General features: G+C 43.9%; 2 protein-coding genes across 3 annotated transcripts in view; one reads left to right on the top strand and one right to left on the bottom strand.

Annotated features, from left to right (window-relative positions):
• Positions 1-43: 43 nt before the first annotated feature.
• On the bottom strand, positions 44-1,471 carry LOC8034095 (WD repeat-containing protein 54). The gene has a single exon (XM_002407686.5). The coding sequence runs from the start codon at positions 1,207-1,209 to the stop codon at positions 247-249; it is 963 nt and encodes a 320-aa protein (XP_002407730.3). The 5' UTR covers positions 1,210-1,471; the 3' UTR covers positions 44-246.
• A 256-nt stretch (positions 1,472-1,727) lies between these two features.
• LOC8052150 (follistatin-related protein 5) overlaps positions 1,728-18,512 on the top strand; it is a 380,338-nt gene continuing 363,553 nt past the window's right edge. For both annotated transcript variants that reach the window (XM_042292459.1, XM_042292458.1), the window contains exon 1: positions 1,728-1,904. The gene's annotated coding sequence lies outside the window, so the exon portion shown is untranslated. The remainder of the gene's footprint in view (positions 1,905-18,512) is intronic.

The raw sequence follows: 18,512 nt of genomic DNA, 5'->3' as shown, positions 1-18,512 counted from the left end.
TAACCTGCAAGAAATTTTCTTCCATTGTGAATGGCACTTCTTTATTGGTTAACTTTACATGATCATATAACAACGGTTTCATGTTGACATAGCTATCTTCATAAATAGCAGTGCCCTTCCTCTGAAGTAATTTTGTGCTAGTAATACCACACCACACGTTTGGTTTGGTGCTCAGCGTAAGCAATACATTTGTTTTGATTCAGTATAACTTGGCGTCCTCCATTTGACCATTGCCCATTGTCAAGGCTATTTCTTGAAGATGAACACTTCCTCCGAATCGTAAGCCACAACTGCAAAGGAACTTCCATCCTCAGCCATGAATGCGCCACCTACAAGCTGAGAATTGGAGATAGTCGCGCTGTATTTGAGCATAATCGTTGATTCGCCATCACGATCGAGTTGCCAAACGCGGACAAAAGAGTCCTCGGACACGGAGAGCATGAGTCCTGTGTCCGGTGCCACATCAATCGCCGAGATCCACCTCGCATGAGCGGACGCCTCAGCTACAAGCTGACAGGATTCTGTGCTGAAAACGCGCACATGTCCCGTTGCGTATCCCGCAACCACCAAATCGTGCCAAACGCGAACGCTCACACAAGGCGCGCCCGCTGTCGGCAGCTTATGAAACAACGCAATGGCCGTTTTGCCTTTCCACAAACAGATGGCGCCACCGTCATCAGCGCTCGCCATGACGTCATCGTAGCTGTGTATGTCTGTGATCGGATAGTCGTGCTGTTTGGCACGCTGGCAGAAAGTAACGGTGTTGTCGCGCGAAATGAGATGCACAAGAATAGTTCCGTTGTGGCAACCGACGCATAGAAGGCTCGAGCCACACGTTCCTATCCCGCGGCCGTAGGTAGCTTGACTGGCGTCGAGGTCTTGAGAGAAGGGATGACAGTGAAGAAAGACTGATCCATCCCACTCGAAGATCTGGAACGATCGCTGCGACGCGATGACTAGGAACGTCTTGGAGTTTCCCATTCGGACCCACTTGACTTGGATCAGTTGCGTGCAGGGACTCCCACCAACATCCTTGCAAGTTACTTGAGAGTGGTTGACGGTTCCGTCGGGTGACTTCATCAGGGTGTTGACATGCGATCGGCTTACGAAGGCCAAACTCACTTTGCCAGCTTCCAAGCAACATGTCAAGTTGTTGGACAGTGCCGAGACACTGTTTTTGCACATGATACTTTTGTCCTTCCGATACATGACGCTGATGGCTACAATGAGCCTTGTCCCACCTTCAATCGCAGTGCTGGCGAGGGCATTATTGATTTCTTCGCCAAACAGGGAACAGAGAGCTGCTATGGCAACGATGTATTTCAGAAACACTACACAAGAGCCGATGACCGCACTTTGGTGTCTCGAGGATCTATACTCCCACTCGCGCGATCGGTGTCATGACCCGCTGCCATGGAAACACGTGGAAACTTTGATAACTAATGACACGAACGTCATTTCCCACGATATGTAACTAGAGCTGCAGCTAAAGTTTATGCGCAGACAAATCTAGAGTAAACTGTAGTTTGGTTTATAATTTCAGGCTGGAGCGTCCCGATCCGCAGTCTACAGAAACCGCGCAAAACTAAACCAAAATACCGAAAACGAAACGAAGGAGCGCCCCTAGTATCGCGCGGAGCAACTATGCGAAAGCTAGCGTCCTCTAGTGAAAGAAACGCGAAACAAGTTCGAAGCGCGCCCTCTGTCGATGGCGTTGCTAACCGTCGAGTGTCAAAAAAGGCTGGTTTGCGCGCGTGCCGCTTGTCTCACTGCAGTGAAAAAAGCAGTCAGGAGTCGATAGGGGTGTGTTGTTGTGCGGCAGTGTTGGAGCCCAAACGGAGTCCGTAGACCCGTGATCTTGTGCTTCAGGACCTTTCGAAAGGAGGATACGTCTACCAGGAAAGGTAAGGCATCGAAATATACTCGACACTCCGCCAGCGTTTAGCTGGGAATATCAAGTCGATCTCGGGAGAAGAACCGAGGCGTCAGTGGAGAACACCGCGCGGGCGCCATAGCGTCGACAGTGTTTCCCTGTTCGGGTCGCTGCATCGCATTTTCCGAGTAAATTCACTGCGATACGCGTGGTTTGGAGAGATGGTGGCGGTAGTTCGAGCGTACCAAAGTTTGCTGGGACGTTTTCTGATTTTCTAGATGGATGCGCTAGTTGTTTTTTGATTTCAACTCCGAGAGGAACGGAACCTTTTTGGATTAACGCGCTTTGTAGAGAGAGAGAGAAAAAAAGTAACTAATCACTTGGCGTCTTTGTAAATCGTAGTAGTTTCTGTGATCTCGCGTCGCTCGAACACTTCTTTATAAAATGCTCGAACAGTATTCGAAGGTTGTATGGAGGACTCGCGAATCTTAACTTGAAGGCAGTAAAAATAATGGTTTCGATCGTTTTATTTATACTGGCGTGTATTTGATGAAATATTTCAACCAATTGAGATCTTTGTCTTGCCGGCCGTAGAGTATTTAAGCAATACTATTTATGACGGATACGTACGCTACTTTATATAAAATTTAATGTAGACTCAACCGCACGGGCTGTTCGTGAATATATTTTCCAACTAAAGCGATCACAATCGATATCTCCTCATCAACCAAACAAGAAAAAAATATATATACATACACACACAAGTCGACGGGGCACCAAACCGCTAGACAAGGATTTACAAATTACTTCATCTAAATCTCGCCGAATGCTCTCAACGTGACGCAGCGAATGGTGCGTCCAGTTTTGGCCGGAGGCACCTTTGCTACACGGCTAAATTATGGGGAGCGATCGCGCTTTCCCCTTCGCTTTCTTTCCTACTTTTTTCCAAATGTAATAACTAAAAGCGATGATCTGTGGAGGCAGGTCCGATCTGGTCTAGCCTCTCTCAGAGGCAACATTTTCAAGGTCTGGGAAAGCGCAGGTGATGCAGCAGCTGGTAGACGAGAGAGAGAGAGAGAGAGAGAAAGGTTTCCAGCAAGTCAGTAAAGTAAAGTCGAAGGCAAAAACCCCAACACAACCGTGACCGGCCACTCCTTCTCACGCTCTTTTTGGAGCATTTGGAGTAAAGAATTGGTGCCTCGTACAGAAGAGAACTAACGATGACCGTCCGGCCTCTGGCCGTGACTCCTACGTTAGCATCTCCTCTTTCGCAAGTCTTCTCTCTCTACGGAATAGAAACTTCAGAATTTCAATAGCGATTTCGAAGTTCCTATTCTCTAGGCATGTGATTCAGCGGGCTTACAAACGACGAGGACAAGGCACAAAATATTTTACTCGTTCTAGGAAATGCTGTTTGAGTGATTTAATACGGGTTGTATTAAATCACTCAAACAGCATTTCCTAGAACAACTCAAATATTTGACTTGTTCTAGATAGTTAAGATTTAGAAATATATTTAACAATCTAAAAAAAAAAAAGAAACCGAAAATAAAAACTCAATATTTGCTAAGCTTTTTTTTTTTTTTTTTTTTTTGTGAGCGGTATATTTGCAAGACATAAATAAAATCATAAAAAAGAAGCACCGCTTTAAATAAACGAAGAAAGAAAATTGCGGGTCTGTTTTAGAGAAATGTTTCTCTTGTGATAAAAAAGGAGACAACCAAACGTGCCTTGGACTCAAAATAGCGTAAGTGTCATCGAGGCGGTCATTTTTGCATACATTCTTTTTCGTGAAGCCGACGCAATAATGAGCTCCCAAAATACTTTCTTTACAATAACTGACATGTTAAGAAATGCGGGGCGATCCCGAGCGTCTTACGATCGCCCCGCGGCCAATGGGAGTGTTGCATTCGATGCTAAGAACACCGAAGGACGAATCACGAACCAAGGAGCGTGGAGGCCACACCCTTCGTTATCAGTCACTATAACTTGTCGGTGAAAAGGGTGAAAAGTTCCCATATACGCTTCGCCGACTTCGACGTCTTCTATTTCTTTCAGTCACCTATAGGGTACTCGGAGCACCAAAATGCACGCTAAGAGGTATTTCCTAAGTTAGTTTAATCGGATGTCCGCAAAATACTGTAAACGACTAAATTTTCGCGAATTCCGTGAATCGCCTACAATTCGCGAAAAATAGGTCCCGCGAACAGTTCCGGTAAAATGTAAACACATTGGAATCTGTATTGAGATCTCACAGCATCGCGAAAATGAGAACCAGTGAGTTCTTCAAAAACTGCAGCTTTGACCTAAATCGCGAAATATTGAGCCCGCGAAAAATAAGTCGTTTACAATATATCTTAACATAATATTTTTTTTTCGTAAGATTAAAAAAAAATATTGGTTCAAAGGTACATGATTGGGTACATAATGCACTCGCGTCCTTCTGCTTTGTTGGTTTTCCAACTTAATCCCAGGCAGGGATGGGCAAAATACATGCAAATATGTATCGAAATACAAATACAAAATACTTCGTCAAAAATGTATTTAATTACAAATCTAATTACATTTAAAAAAAAAGCATTTAAGTACAAGATACAAATACATCCAAATGTATTTGGTCTCCTCCAAATACTTTTCCAAATACATTCCTCAAAATTTGCGTCAGCGACTTCAGAGCGGGCACCTGCAACGGGTTTCTGGGTATCATTCTAACCTTGCATCGCACACTCCGGAGTTAGTGTGCGAGGCTCTAGTAACGTAATAGAAATATGATCACAAAAAATGTAATCGGCCTTGACGTAATAGGTGAAAAAAGTACAAAGCTTCAAGGAGCTTTTTTTTTTTTTTTTTTTTTTTTTCGTCGATTACATTTTGCTATAGACGAACGAAGAACCAAGGCGACCAAGACGCGCAGCACTAGCTAGAGAATTTTTTATTATTGCGGTAACTCGCCCCAGTTACGAAAATCTGGACGACTCGCGCATTTAGAATGTTCCAGGAAAAAATATGGATGGAAATCAGGCTAGAAAGCACCACAAGTTGTCAGAGGCACTTATTTAGCCAGTCTGCCTGTAAACGTCGATTTCGTCACTATTCTTGCCCTGGACTAGCACCGTTATCACAAAGTCACTAAACGCTTGTGCTTGATTGAGAGACACTGCATTCGGTGCAGGACATGGTTTTCTTCCTGCTCTGGACAGTGACAATAAATTTGAGAGATGTATTTTCGCCCACAAAATTGTATTTAATTACAATTGTATTTGAAATACCCACGTTTTAGTATTTAAATACACACGTCAAATAGATTGCCCAATTTGTAATCAAATACAAATGAAAAATACACAAAGTATTTAAAATACGTATTTCAAGTACTTGTATTTGAAATGCTGGCCATCCCTGATCTCAGGTAAACAACAGCAACGACAAAAGGCTGGTTAGTTTTAGGTCAAACAAACACCTGTTTGTTGTGTCCCATATATTCTCAAATGCAGAAATCAATAAACCTTATTCGACGAAAAATAAAAGAGGACAATCTCGAGCAAATGCATTGACAGCGAATCATAATAATAATTGGGGTTGTGTGGATATTTACACAGCGTGTAGTTGGTCAGCCATTTCAAAGTTGCGACGAGTCCTTCGCTGTAGATAAGCAATTTGGCCAGTGCAGTAAAACCGCTAGCCTGGGGTCTTTAACGTACATCACGCAGTAGTGATACACGATCGCACACCGGTACGATGCTCATTCATATTGAAACGGGCAGGGGTGGGGGATTGAGCCCAGGATTTCTGGGTTCTGCGGCGTGAGCTTTCACTCCACGTGCTCCGAGCTGGTGTGCGCTAACGTACGCTGCCACCGATCCCCCCTCATTGACAGCGTTGCGACAGAGCAACTAGCTGTTTGTCTTTTTGAAGGTCTTTCCATCCTATTTTTTTTTTTTTTTAAATAGAGATATTTCACCCGAACATTTAGTTTGCTGTTCTGAGGGTCTAGCCCTACTGCAGAACGACACGCACCAAAAAAACAAGCGCTAAACGATTGCTTAAATCGCCAAAATGAGAATTTTGGCTACCAAAGCAATCTGCATAATCCTTATTTTTTGAAGAAACATGTTCATTTGGGGCCTGCTTTATTGCTGCACAAACAAAAGATGCCGGAACGCGTTTCAAGTAACAACACTTTTGTCACTTGCGCAACGTTACTTCATTTTTTTCCTTTCTTTCTCCGCACCTAAATAACGACTGCGTTCTATCTTGCTACAGAGAGCAGTTACCTTTTGCGAAGAACAAGCACATTGCGCGACACTGTAAGCACGAACAAGCAATCACCAGCTTTTCGAAATCACCAGTTTTCCGTTTCGTATACGCGGGGACGTGCGAGCTGGTGGCTCCCTCTCGTTTCCTCATCTTTCCCAATTTGTACCCATATGAAGCGCTCTAAGGAGGCGTCAGCTGATGTCGATGAGGCCGATTTCTTTTAACGCTATTCGCGGTTTTGTTTGGTCAAGGGTTTGCTTTTTATCGTGCATGAGGAGTGCAGAAACGAACTGGTCAAACTGGCCTGCTGACCGATCGCGGCTGCATACAGACGTCTTGATTTCGCGCGGTATACCTACCACTTCATGAATAACTTCTTAGTGACTTAGAAATATGCTGTTCGTCGTCGAACGAAGGGATTGTTTTCTCAGTATTTGTGGACCAGCATAGATGGACTGCACATGAGTGCGATGTTTGGTCGTACGCCGTGCGTAATACAAAGAGCGACACCGTGCGTAGAATGCATTTGTGCGAATGATTCGGAACTTCCCCATTGGTATTCATTTTTACGGAATGAAAGTGTAGAGAACAAGTTTTTTTGTCCTACGTATACTTATTTGCAATATGAACAAAAATAAAATTAAGAAAATAATTGAATCATGCTTACGAAAGCTCAATGTAGCGATGCAAGCGAGTTTTATGATTACAAACTGGTAGCAACGCAAAAAAAATGAAAAATAAAATAAAATAATTTCTAAAAGGAAGAATAAATAGGACGAGCGCCAAAACTTCAACTGAACTTTTAATAAAAAGAAAACACAGAGGTAACTAACCACAGCGTCATCGCGTCAACACGTGCTCAAAATGTTATCTCTTTGTTGTGTAAATAAACCGGTGTCTGGCTGCCACAATTATCACCCTCCTTGCCTATCTCGTAGGCTTCCAGCAATTCCATCACAGTTTTGTCAACCCCTTTGCTCCAAAGCGTGACGCTGTCAAATGTCGGCTGACACATGCATGTGACACAGCGTAAAAAAAGATGCCCTGCCCCCCCCCCCCCCCAAGTGGTAGACCGCAGCGAAAGACCATGTTCGTGCGCTCGATCACTGACACTTCGGCCAGTCTGGCCGATGTATATTCGGTCACAGCTCAGCAGAACACGATAGACCATCCCTATACGCACCCAATGTACTACTTATTCCTCTGATTTACCGCACACTTGTTTGCTCTCTCACCTCTGTCAGCTACTCTGGGGGGCGCTGAAAAGACAACAAGCACGTCGTAGTGCCCCTCTATCCGAGTCTTGCGCCGCTACTTCTAAGAAATTCAAACCGACGCCTTTCGACCCCAAGAAAGTAGAAAAGCAAGCTTGGGCACCTGCAAGCCGTTTTTACGGCTAAAACTCATAAGGAGGGTTTACTTTGTAGGACCATTGCCACCGAAAGAGGTACATGGCAGCGGTTGGTGAGGCAATACCTATTGAAGTAATTAACTCTGCAACGGAGTGACCGATTTTGGGTGCGAAACTCACAGGCAGTGGTGGAATACTTGAATACCGATACCCAGTGGCGTAGCTAGGTCATCCGGCATCCGGGGCCCTTAAATCTTTGTTACCCCCCACCCCCCACCCCACTCCCCGAGATCACCATTCACCACCAGTAAAGCACGGGGGGAGGGGGGAGGGTGCCGCCGGGTGCCTCCAAAAGTGACCCCCCCTTCCCTCAAACACACACACACACACACACACACACACACACACACACACACACACACACACACACACACACACACACACACACACACACACACACACACACACACACACACACACACACACACACACACACACACACACACACACACACACACACACACACACACACACACACACACGCACACACACGCACGCACGCACGCACGCACGCGCGCGCGCGCGCGCGCTACTGTCTATGCAAGAATTATCACTGAGTTTTTATTGAGATGCTAATATATTCTTATAGGATAAATTAAAAACTCAATAGAAACTCGGTGATAATTTTTGTAAAGGCCTGTTACCGGAGAAAATACCCTTTCTCTGCGGTCTACCACGACTGGCACTTTGCTTTACACTGTCACATGCGTGTGTTAGCCTAAATTTGACAGCACCATGATTTTGGGCAAAGGGCTGACAAAGCTGCGAGGGAATTGCTGGAAGCTTACCAGATAGGAAAGAAAAGTGATAATTGTCTCAGCCAAACATCGGTTTATTTACACAAGAAAGAGAGAACTTCTTTGAGCACGTGTTGAGGCGATGACGGTGTGGTTGGTAACCTCGGTGTTTCTTCATTAAACGTGCATTTGAAGTTCGGTGCTCATTGTGTCCATTCCTCTCTTTGTCTGCGTATTTTTTGCGCGCTGCTACTAGTTTGTAATCACGAAGGCTCATTGGTTGAACTGGTCACTGCGTATTTTACTCTCGTACCTTTTTCTTTGTATGGTAAGCGCGGTAGTTCTCATATTTTAAGAACTGTGTTAGTACACTCAGCTGTGTTGTCTGCTCTATTAAATTCCATAACCTTGTTTAATGATTATCCCGTTCTTTGAAGCAAAACACAGTAACGGGAAAAAAGAGAAATCCGTTAGAGATACCTTTTGAATAAGTTTACTTTCACTAATGACTATCGCGAAAATGTAACGTATCACTCCCAGAATTACCTTAAAAACCACGGGCAAGACGCAATGGATTATACTTGTAACCATTACTTTCCAAGCATGGCTTTATAACTTAGACAAACAAAGTTAAAAAAAAAAAAAACTTAAAAGCGGGCCAAAAAGACGCGAAAGTGCATAAAAAAAAAAAATGGCGCCAAATTCTGACGCTTACGTTTCGCGCGAACTAATCGATCTCTGCGGGTCCATTTGCTTCGCTCGGAGGCTCATGCCTTCTTTTTTTATTTATTTTTTATTTTTTCTATCTTCTTTTTGGCGTATGCGCATACATTGTTTCCTTTGGCCGTAATGCACCTCACGTTGAAGACCCCCTCTTCACGTCAAATCCATTTAGAGCGCTCGCGGCTTTCAGTGGCGGAAGCGCCGTCATAACGGAGAAGAACCAAAAAACAGTGGGACCCTTCGCGCAATACCCGCGGACTACGCCCACCGCTCCAATATTGGCTCACCGCGCCGTCGGCGGCCGAAGCGAGGATGATGACGTTTTGCATTCTCCGCATGGTACGCGGCGGGAGGGCTGGGGAGACAGAGGCACCCCACCGGAGTCAGGATGCATAGAAGGTGGGACGCAGGGAGTGCGGAACAATAGCGTCTATTGAGTCGCTTTATAGACGCTTGGTTTCGACGAAGAGAGGCCCGTACATAGATAGTTTGAAATTACGGCTCAGGGATTGTATCACAAAGAATCGCTGCATAATCTACCTAAAAGCAAAAAAAAAAAAAAAAAAAAAAGAAAAAGAAAAATCTAGCTTACCCAAAAAAAGGAATGCACGTAGGTGCGCATTCAGTGAGACTGAATGCGCACCTATATACTATATAATATATATATATATATATATATATATATATGCCTCCTATATACTGTATATAGGAGGCTATGGTGAGGCGTTTTAGGTATTTAACGTTTGAGAAATTAGAGCCGGGGATCATGTTTGGTAAAGAACAATGATACCGCAGGGGCACGACCGCTCGATCACTGTGCTTGAGCGCGAGCGTTGGGGCGGCGTGGTCCGATGGCCGTGGTTGCAAATACTAAGCGCCAGGGGCAGATGTAAGCGGCAAGGGGGGAGGGCCAGATTTTATAATTAGGCCGAGTCTGCTAATGCATAAAGAAACTTCGAAAAAATATTAGGTTTCAGCTTTACGCATTCTACGGTAGTTAATAGTAAACGCTTTACATATTCTACAGGAATTAATAGTGACTGCACCACGGACTCTCGCAGAAAAGACTGAGGAAAAAATTGTTCCGAAATAGGCGCGCAGATTGCCGTGATAATGCTATACCATTTTGTACCGTCTTGTACAGTTTAAAATTTTCTTTATTAAACTGCTTAGAAACTGCTGTATAAATTCTAGGAAATTTTTTCGTTGACGTCCATTCATTCTTCTATTCACATTTAAACCATATTAACGCCATTTTATAAATTTACTGTCTACTTCCCGCGGCCAAACCTCCCGCGACCAAACAACGACTTCGTTTAGAGCATTACAGCAATTAAAACGGTTCTCTTACTATGGGAATATAAATATGTACAATATGTATATAAACATAATAACACTTTTGGCAACAGTATGTTCCGTTCAGTAGCTGAAATATCATACCACATTCGTTGGGCGTATTACCCCGTACGCGTAATTGAGGTAGGTGTATAACAGATGGGTGCCGCCAGATTCGTTGGTTACCAACCGAAGGACGGACACAAAAGTGCGGAAAAATCGGTAAAAAATGCTGACATAAAAAAAAAAAATCACGTTAGGATTTGTTTTTCCACGGCTTGTGCCTCTCAAACGTCTATCTATCACAGCCATGCTCCTGGATTGGCAATGCTCAGAACACGCCCTGTGCCCAGTACATTGTTAGGGCTCGACAATTTCCGTCGCAGCACTAATTGGCTACGAATGGGAACCCCTACTTCAGCGACGGATTGATCGTTACCGTACTCAAGCGAACCGGTGACGCGCTGCTCGTCTTTTCCCCATTCGGCCGTGACGCGCCCAAAACAGTCTTTATTACCCAAACGCATCGATATAATAAATAAATAAATAAATGAAAACGTCTAACGTTCTTATTTTTCAAACTAAAATTGGAATACGCTACTTCCAATAATCCCTGCACGCAACACTGCGCGCGTTGCATTATAAGACCTGGTTGGCCACGGAGAGGAATGGCATGGTTTCGGTTTCAATCGCTCTGTTGACAAAGTAGGACATCTGAGCACTGGATGAAAATAAAGTTTGTGCTCGTTTGCATTGCACCCATTCACCTTCGTGAGAGTCCTCGTTGCAAAACGGACCTCCAGTGGCCGTAAGGATTTTCATGGGCCTAGCGAGGAGTAGGAGCTATGTGACGGCCTATCACTCTAGAGTCTAGAGTCTCGGCTCAAGAATCATTTAAGAAGCATAGAACATTGAGGAGGGGATGGAACAGGATGACCGGCCCAGTATCTTTCTTCTTTCATGTGCCATCATCGTCCTACGTTTACCTGGGCACAAACTCCAATACATCTGGATACCGGAAAAAGGTGCCCCAGCATTCTGTCCATATGTATTATAAAGTTGAGGAAAGTCGCACATTCGAAAACGCAAGCACTCTATTTGGTCGTGACGGGATGTCGTGAAGTGAGGTTGGCAAACCGAAACGGAAACTTAGTGGCCACAACCAGTACCTAGGATGCTTCGCGTGAAATCTGGCCGCTAGGATCGTTTCGATTCTGCAAGATGCCTATTGCAGACAGTTATACACTCGTGGCACAATGTACGATGTAACGCTACTGATACAAAAGCTTCAGTTTCGCAGCGTGTTTCCAGGATTAGAAGCGAAGTATTTCTCGTCTTGCAAAGCAAACTACTTCTCCTCTTTCGAAGCGTGTCCAGTCCCCCAAGGTGGCGGCATCTGGATGTGACTTACGGACGGGCTTTCCATCGGCGTTTGGCTTGAACTCTGGTACAGTCAACCTGTTTGTGGACATTCGGGTTTTTATTTATGTATTCATATACGATACTGTTAATCCATCGATGTATAGAGGTGAGAAGAAGAAAATACTATGCAAATATTAATTCCTGCACTTAGAACCACCGGCACACAAAGCACGTGCCACAGACTCAATTACAGGAACTCCTTTACTATTAAAGTTAAAAGGCCGTCGTGTATGTGGTGAAAAGTTCTCATTCGGGGCACCTTATAGTACCATATCTGTGACTATTATTCTAAAAAGCACCGATCTCGTGCTTTTTTGGAATGTGGCGCAGCGCGTGGATCCGTTACAAAAAAATGTTGGAGTGTGCGAATAGTCAAAAGTTTATACAATTTGCTATTAGTGTGTGCTATTTGACTTGATTCGCAACGCATTTTAACTCTTGGAAGTATTGGAACTTTTGGAATTTTCAGAAATTACGAATACCTTCAGAATCCGCATATTTCTTGCGTCGAACTTCAACGCATCGTACCAGCATTCTCTCGCGTCAAGCTTCACCACTTCGCACCAGCACGGACGCGCTTGGAGAAAACGTCTGACACAGAGTAGCCCCTCGATTGTTTAGATGGGCTCAAAAAAATTTGCTTACTGTTACAGGTCAACCTTCTTTAATTGCGTTTATTGTCTACCCTAATTTTAAAGGACAGCCTGAAAAAAAAAATAAGACTATATTCAAATAAATAAGGTTGTTATAACTTTGCTTGCTATGCTGCTTAATGTTTTACTCGACTTATCAGCTACTGTGTTTTTATTGAACACAAGTATGCGAAATGTTTCTTATGCAATACTACATTTTATTTTAGTAGCTGTGTTAAAAAGAGGATTATGGCTGGATCTATTAAAGTATCCGTACCCAGTTCATTTTGAATGTAAAACATTCGTATCGGAATACATTTGATTCGCAGTCAATTTCGAAAGTTTATATTTGATTTGCTATCACAAGTTTGGCATTTTGCACAGTTCTATAAAATATTTGTCAAGTTACATTTTATTCAATTCGAGACTTAAACAACTGACGACTTCGGGCAGAGCGTTTCACTGAATTGTTGGAGGAACAAAAGGTATTTAAATACACCCATATACGGTGCTATCACCAACATATCTCTATCATTGCCTGGAGCACAACATGCGCTCTTTGCATACAATCTATACGCCGTTTGCATAGCCACCTCAAGTCGAAAGGATGAACGCTGCTCTATTTTTGTTTTCACCTTCTACAACAGTTTTAGCGCAGGAAAAGAAAAATATCTACAATAAACTGTGCCTCCAGTACCCTCGAATGAACACTTTTTATGACACTAGTAGCTTTCTTAACATCCTAGCAGCGATCCGAATGAGCCTTCACGTTGTCGGAGTCCGAACACCACGAAGGTATAATCACTATCAGGTAAAATGTCGTGCGCGGTGTCTGGTATAAATTATAAGCACTCTTGTAGGCAGAGGCTTACACACCGACTTTAATAGGACAACTTTAAAAGCAAAGTTTTATGTGTTTTTTTCCTGCATTTTGGATTTTGCATCTAAGGGCCCGTTCCCACGGTACCGTTGCTTGCGTTGCGTTATGTTGCGGGTGCTCACCCCTGCTTACGTAGACATGCAGACATCGGGATATCCGTGCGTCGTATGAAGCGTGGCAACTAATTCGAGGAGTAGCTTTGTAAGCCGACATACGAAGAACGGATGCTCCGGTAAACCATAGCGTAACGTAAGAAAACGTAAACAAATGCTCGGCTGTGGCCACAACATACCTTTGCTTTCGCGAAAATAAGAATAAATTCTGTGAATAAATTATTTCGAAAATTTATTTCACTAACGATGCGATGGATATGGGTCACAGAGAGCACAAGGAGTAACTAATAAGTGTACGATAAACACAACAGACATTGAAGGCTGCGGGGAGTGCTTTTTTTTTCTTCTTTATTTGTTGTGCGGATCATTCAGGTAGGTCACTAGTATAGAAGTTTGACAAACACAAATGGTCTAAATTCATACCCACAAAGATCACGAATAAGATTATTTAATATCTACCATATCTGCTTATTGCGTCCATGAAACAACCACTTAACCCACTCCACTCTCACAATTTATTAATTTTTTTCGATGTGTACAACACAGTAATATGATGCGTTTCTCCAATCGATAAGTCAGGAACTGAACACACCTGTTTCGGTTGTTTCACAATTTAAACAGAGAGGAAACATAAATAAAATAACGGACAACACGATCGTTAGATTATTATTTCCCTCGTTTCAGGCGATTTGGCAATTCGTTTCTGGACTACTTACGAATAAGTAGGCACGGCGAATATTTTATACAGGTAGAAACTAACGCATAGAAGTCATAATGTAGCTAATAAATTATTGCCCTAAACCTCGGTGATGTCAGAGTTACAAGTTTCTTTAGCATTAATTCTTTGCTGTGCAATCTCTCATTCCATTCCAGGGAACAATGTTCGGAGCACGTGTTATAGACGTGGTATGGATTTGTAGCTTTCTGTCGTTTGGATACATATCGATTGTTTCTTAATAGATAGGCACTAACAACAAGCAATATCTCTTACACAACACGACCAGTAGCAAACCTTCCACCATTTACCGTGCAACGAAGACATTAGTTCGGCCCTATGCCGCGGTCAGGCTGCTACCACACCATAAAAGGAGACAGTCGGCAGACGACACTTTCTGTGGTGTATTTTTTTCCAGCGGAGCTGTTAACGGCTAGTTTCCCTAGGACCGTGTCCTTCGCAAAGAAATGAAGACACCAAACTCTGGACCCCTACCGCCATCTATGAGCGACGGCGGCAAGCCACGTATCTGGTTGCCGCCGTCGTTCATAGATGGCGGCAGCCTCTCCACTCTGGCTTGCCGACTTGCGGCCGGCCATCACTTTCCATTGTACAGCTCCGCTGGTCTTCCTTCTTCACCAGAGTGGAAAGGCTGAAAGTTTTTTTCTTGTGGGATGGTCTTGTCAGATTGGTCATACATAAACTTTCTTTAGGCATGTTCGAAACATGTAAAGGCAAACATGATTCGAAGATGCTTGAGGTCTGTCCGCCGATAATTTTGTCATCACGTCCGCAGCGTAAACACCGTGCCTTTTGTATGCTGTATATGAGCAGTTACCGCGGCTTTAAAGAGACGATAATGTGATTTCCCAACTTTTACTACATTCGCTTAATAAAAGCGCGCGATTTTATTTTCGCGAATGCCTCTACACCTAAGCTTTCCTCCAGCCTTCGCGTTCTATGACTATAAATGCAATTTTTGAGACGTAGTGCGACCAATTCGACATACTAAACGCAACAGTGCTTGCAGAGTATTATTTCGCCTAAATGAAAGCAAGTTTTATTGGGAAACTTTAGCAAACCGCTGCTGCGTTCCGAATATCGGAATACCGGAGCTTTGAAGCATGCTTTTAAGCGCGTGCCCCGCGGCCACGGTATCACCCGGACGCGCGCTTAAAAACATGCTTCAAAGGCTCCGGTAATGTGGTACTCGGAACACGGCAGCGGTATGCTAAAAGTCCCTATTGTTGCTTGGAAACTGTCGGAGACTACGCACTGCACTCTAAAAAAAAGTCTGTACGTCCACTTTCCCGCACAACACTCGGAGAGCCAATCAGCGCAACTTACGGAGGCAGCGCAGCGAATGACGATGCGGAAACATATGTTTAGACCAAAAAACGCAGTCTGAGTTGTGACATTAAGCAATGCAAAACGTCACGCTTGCATTGCTTAATGTCACAACTCAGACTGCGTTTTTTGGTCTAAACATATGTTCCGGCATCGTCATTCGCTGAGCTGCCTCCGTAAGTTGCGCTGATTGGCTCTCCGAGTGTTGTGCGGGAAAGTGGACGTACAGACTTTTTTTTTAGAGTGTGTGCCAAAATACACCAGCTAGAATATATACTAAGCATGGCCCGCGAACCTCCCTCTTCCCCCCCATGCATGAAGGTCGATCATCGCGGTTGTATGGCTCCAATTCTCAGCAGTTGGACCCGAGCCCGATGCCGAGCATCGTTCGACGCGTTGATTGGACACGAGGATGAGCCGAACGCTGACGCGGCGCTCGTGTCCCATCGGTGTCTACGCTCGATCTCAGTGGGATGACGTCAAAACTTTAGCGCACAGGCTTCGGTTATTTTATAGTCCCCGACAACATAAGAAACGCGCACAAAAAAAAAAAAAGTGTCGTCTTGCATTTTTTTTTTCATATAATATACCCCAAGACTTCAGTTGGACGCAATGACGTCGAATAGACGGCCCCAAATTTTAAGAGGAGCTTGATAACCACGCGACATAACTTACTAAACAGCTTATGTACGTAGCAAAAAAACAAGACAAAAAAACGAAAGTTTTGCTGTTGGGTCAAAAAAAAAAGAAGAAAAGAACGGATTATTATTATTTTTTTTTTGTTGTAGTCAGTAACACGAATATTAGCTAGTTTAATAAGTTGTACCACTCGGCTATGATGCCGCTCGTGAAAGTTGGTACCGTCCGTTTGATGTCAGTGCGCTGTAGGTATACGTCGACATGAAGTTTTAGGTGTCTTATATGGGACAAGGGATGTAAGAATAAACCCTTTTTCTCTGAGAGTTCAGGGTGCGGTTGTTATGTTCGCGCTTCGTGATTTGTTCTTCGGCTTTCTTATCGGCACATGCCACAATCTGATTGACTGCGGGGCGATAATGAGATGCAAGGGCCCCGTGTTTGCCCGCACCAGGTGTGGGCATTGCGCTTGCGCGGAAACCAGATTCGCCCGAGAGGAAGCGTCTGCGCATGCGCAATACTGACAGCAGCGCCACCGCAGCTGCTTGACGTCATAGAGTTGCACTGACGTCACAACAGCGGTCATTGGGAAGGACCTTGCTGCTGCGCGCGTACCTTGTGCGCGATACCTACATTTCGCCCCACCGATGCTTTTTTTTTTTGTGTGTTTTTTCTCGGCAAGAACAAGTACAGGATTGGTTCTTGGTACGGGGCGATTACGTCACGCGCAAGCCATGTATAATAGACGAGGCAGCGACGTAGAGGAAGCGACGCCGGGAGCGCGGCCAGTAATCTACTGGCCATGCACCGGTGGAATTCGGCGCCGTCTCTGATCATTTCCCGATACACGTCGTCCCTGCAGACGAGATGGGCCGTACCGCCATGACGTCAGCGGCCGTGTTCGATTGAGCAAGGGCTCATCGCGCGCGGCCAAGGTCGCGTCCTGCGCGTGGTCCAAGGTTCGGACCACGGGATTGCCGCTACCTCGCCCATCTTGAGCGACTGACTCCGCTCCGAACTGTGGGGCTCGTCCCTAATCGCTGCGCGCGAGAAGGAAGCGAAAGCGGTGGGACCAAATGAAAAGTGTCACGTGGGCCAAATAAGCCCACATTAGGATTAAAACCACTTCTAATTAAATGCAAAAAAAAGAAGAAGAATGTCTCGCACACGCTACAAACGTGTAATTCACAACCAAGGTGCAGCTAGGCAATGTTTCTTTTGTGAAAATTTAGATAAAATAAAGATATTTCCCTAGTCGAAATCTACAACCACAACAACGTACTTCGCAAGAAAAGTAGCATATAGCCTTTTTCACCTAAAAGTGAAAACTATAACAATAGAAATGAAATGTTGGTGTTTTTCAAGTTAAGTGCTTGGTCGAAACATTCCCTGTTTCGGCGAAGTCCGAAACAGGAAATCCGGAGTTTGAAATCCGAAACGGCACTCAGTGAAGTCCAAAGACAAAATTTTCTTAATATGACGCTTTTCCCCTCTTAGGTAAGCCGACATACTTTATAACTTGCATTCATTCATTCATTCATTCATTCATTCATTCATTCATTCATTCATTCATTCATTCATTCATTCATTCAGTGAGCGTAATGCCCCCGCAGGGGCATTACATAAAAGAAAAAGGGGGGATACAGGAAAAATAGGTACGTGCAACATTTGCATTGAGACAAAAGCAGAACATTAAAAGCAATTCATAATTAAACTGTGCATTTAAAAATATTTGCCTACATAAACAACCAAAAAAGCAAAATAGTAAGAAAATACTATTGCTGTAGACCAACCGGTGGCCATGTGTAAGAACATGACTGATTACAAAATTATATATGATACACCATTTCGAAATATATCCGGGTCAGTAATTAATACTATGCCATCTTGCAGATCATTCTATTTTGTTATGGCAAGGGCAAGAAATGCGTTGTCAAAAGTTACAGTGGAACGAGGGTTGCGAACGCACACTAAGGATGTTAAGATGTTGAGATGAACGATGGGGATTTAATAGAAACGCTTGTCTGGGTTGAGGGTGGTGATAGAAAAAATTATGGAAGAGACAAAGACGTGATATTCTGCGGCGAGTACCGAGAGTTGGGAGACAGGTTTCAGCGTAACCAAGGAAACGACTAAAGGGTGTATAAGTCGTGGTGCAGCATGATTGCGTGTAAAGGTCAATCAAAGTTTGGTTGCTTCCAAGCTTTGTCTATGTGTTTTTGTTTTTTGTGTGTGTGTTTGGTGATTCTCTGATTCCCGACGCTGAAATTCCACTTGAAGGTGTCAGAGCCAGACTTGGACGTAGTTCAACTACTCTACTTAAACTACATTAGTTTAACTACTTTTTCGAGTAGCTTTGTAGCTTTCAATTACAACTTGATTTGGGTAATTAGTAGTTTAATTTAACTACTTTTTTCAGGTAACTTCTACTCAA

Source organism: Ixodes scapularis, unplaced genomic scaffold (assembly GCF_016920785.2).
Source record: "Ixodes scapularis isolate PalLabHiFi unplaced genomic scaffold, ASM1692078v2 PGA_scaffold3__209_contigs__length_174095766, whole genome shotgun sequence".
Taxonomy (NCBI): Eukaryota; Metazoa; Arthropoda; class Arachnida; order Ixodida; family Ixodidae; genus Ixodes; species Ixodes scapularis.
Note: the sequence above shows the minus strand (reverse complement) of the source record. Positions and strands in the feature narration are given on the sequence as shown.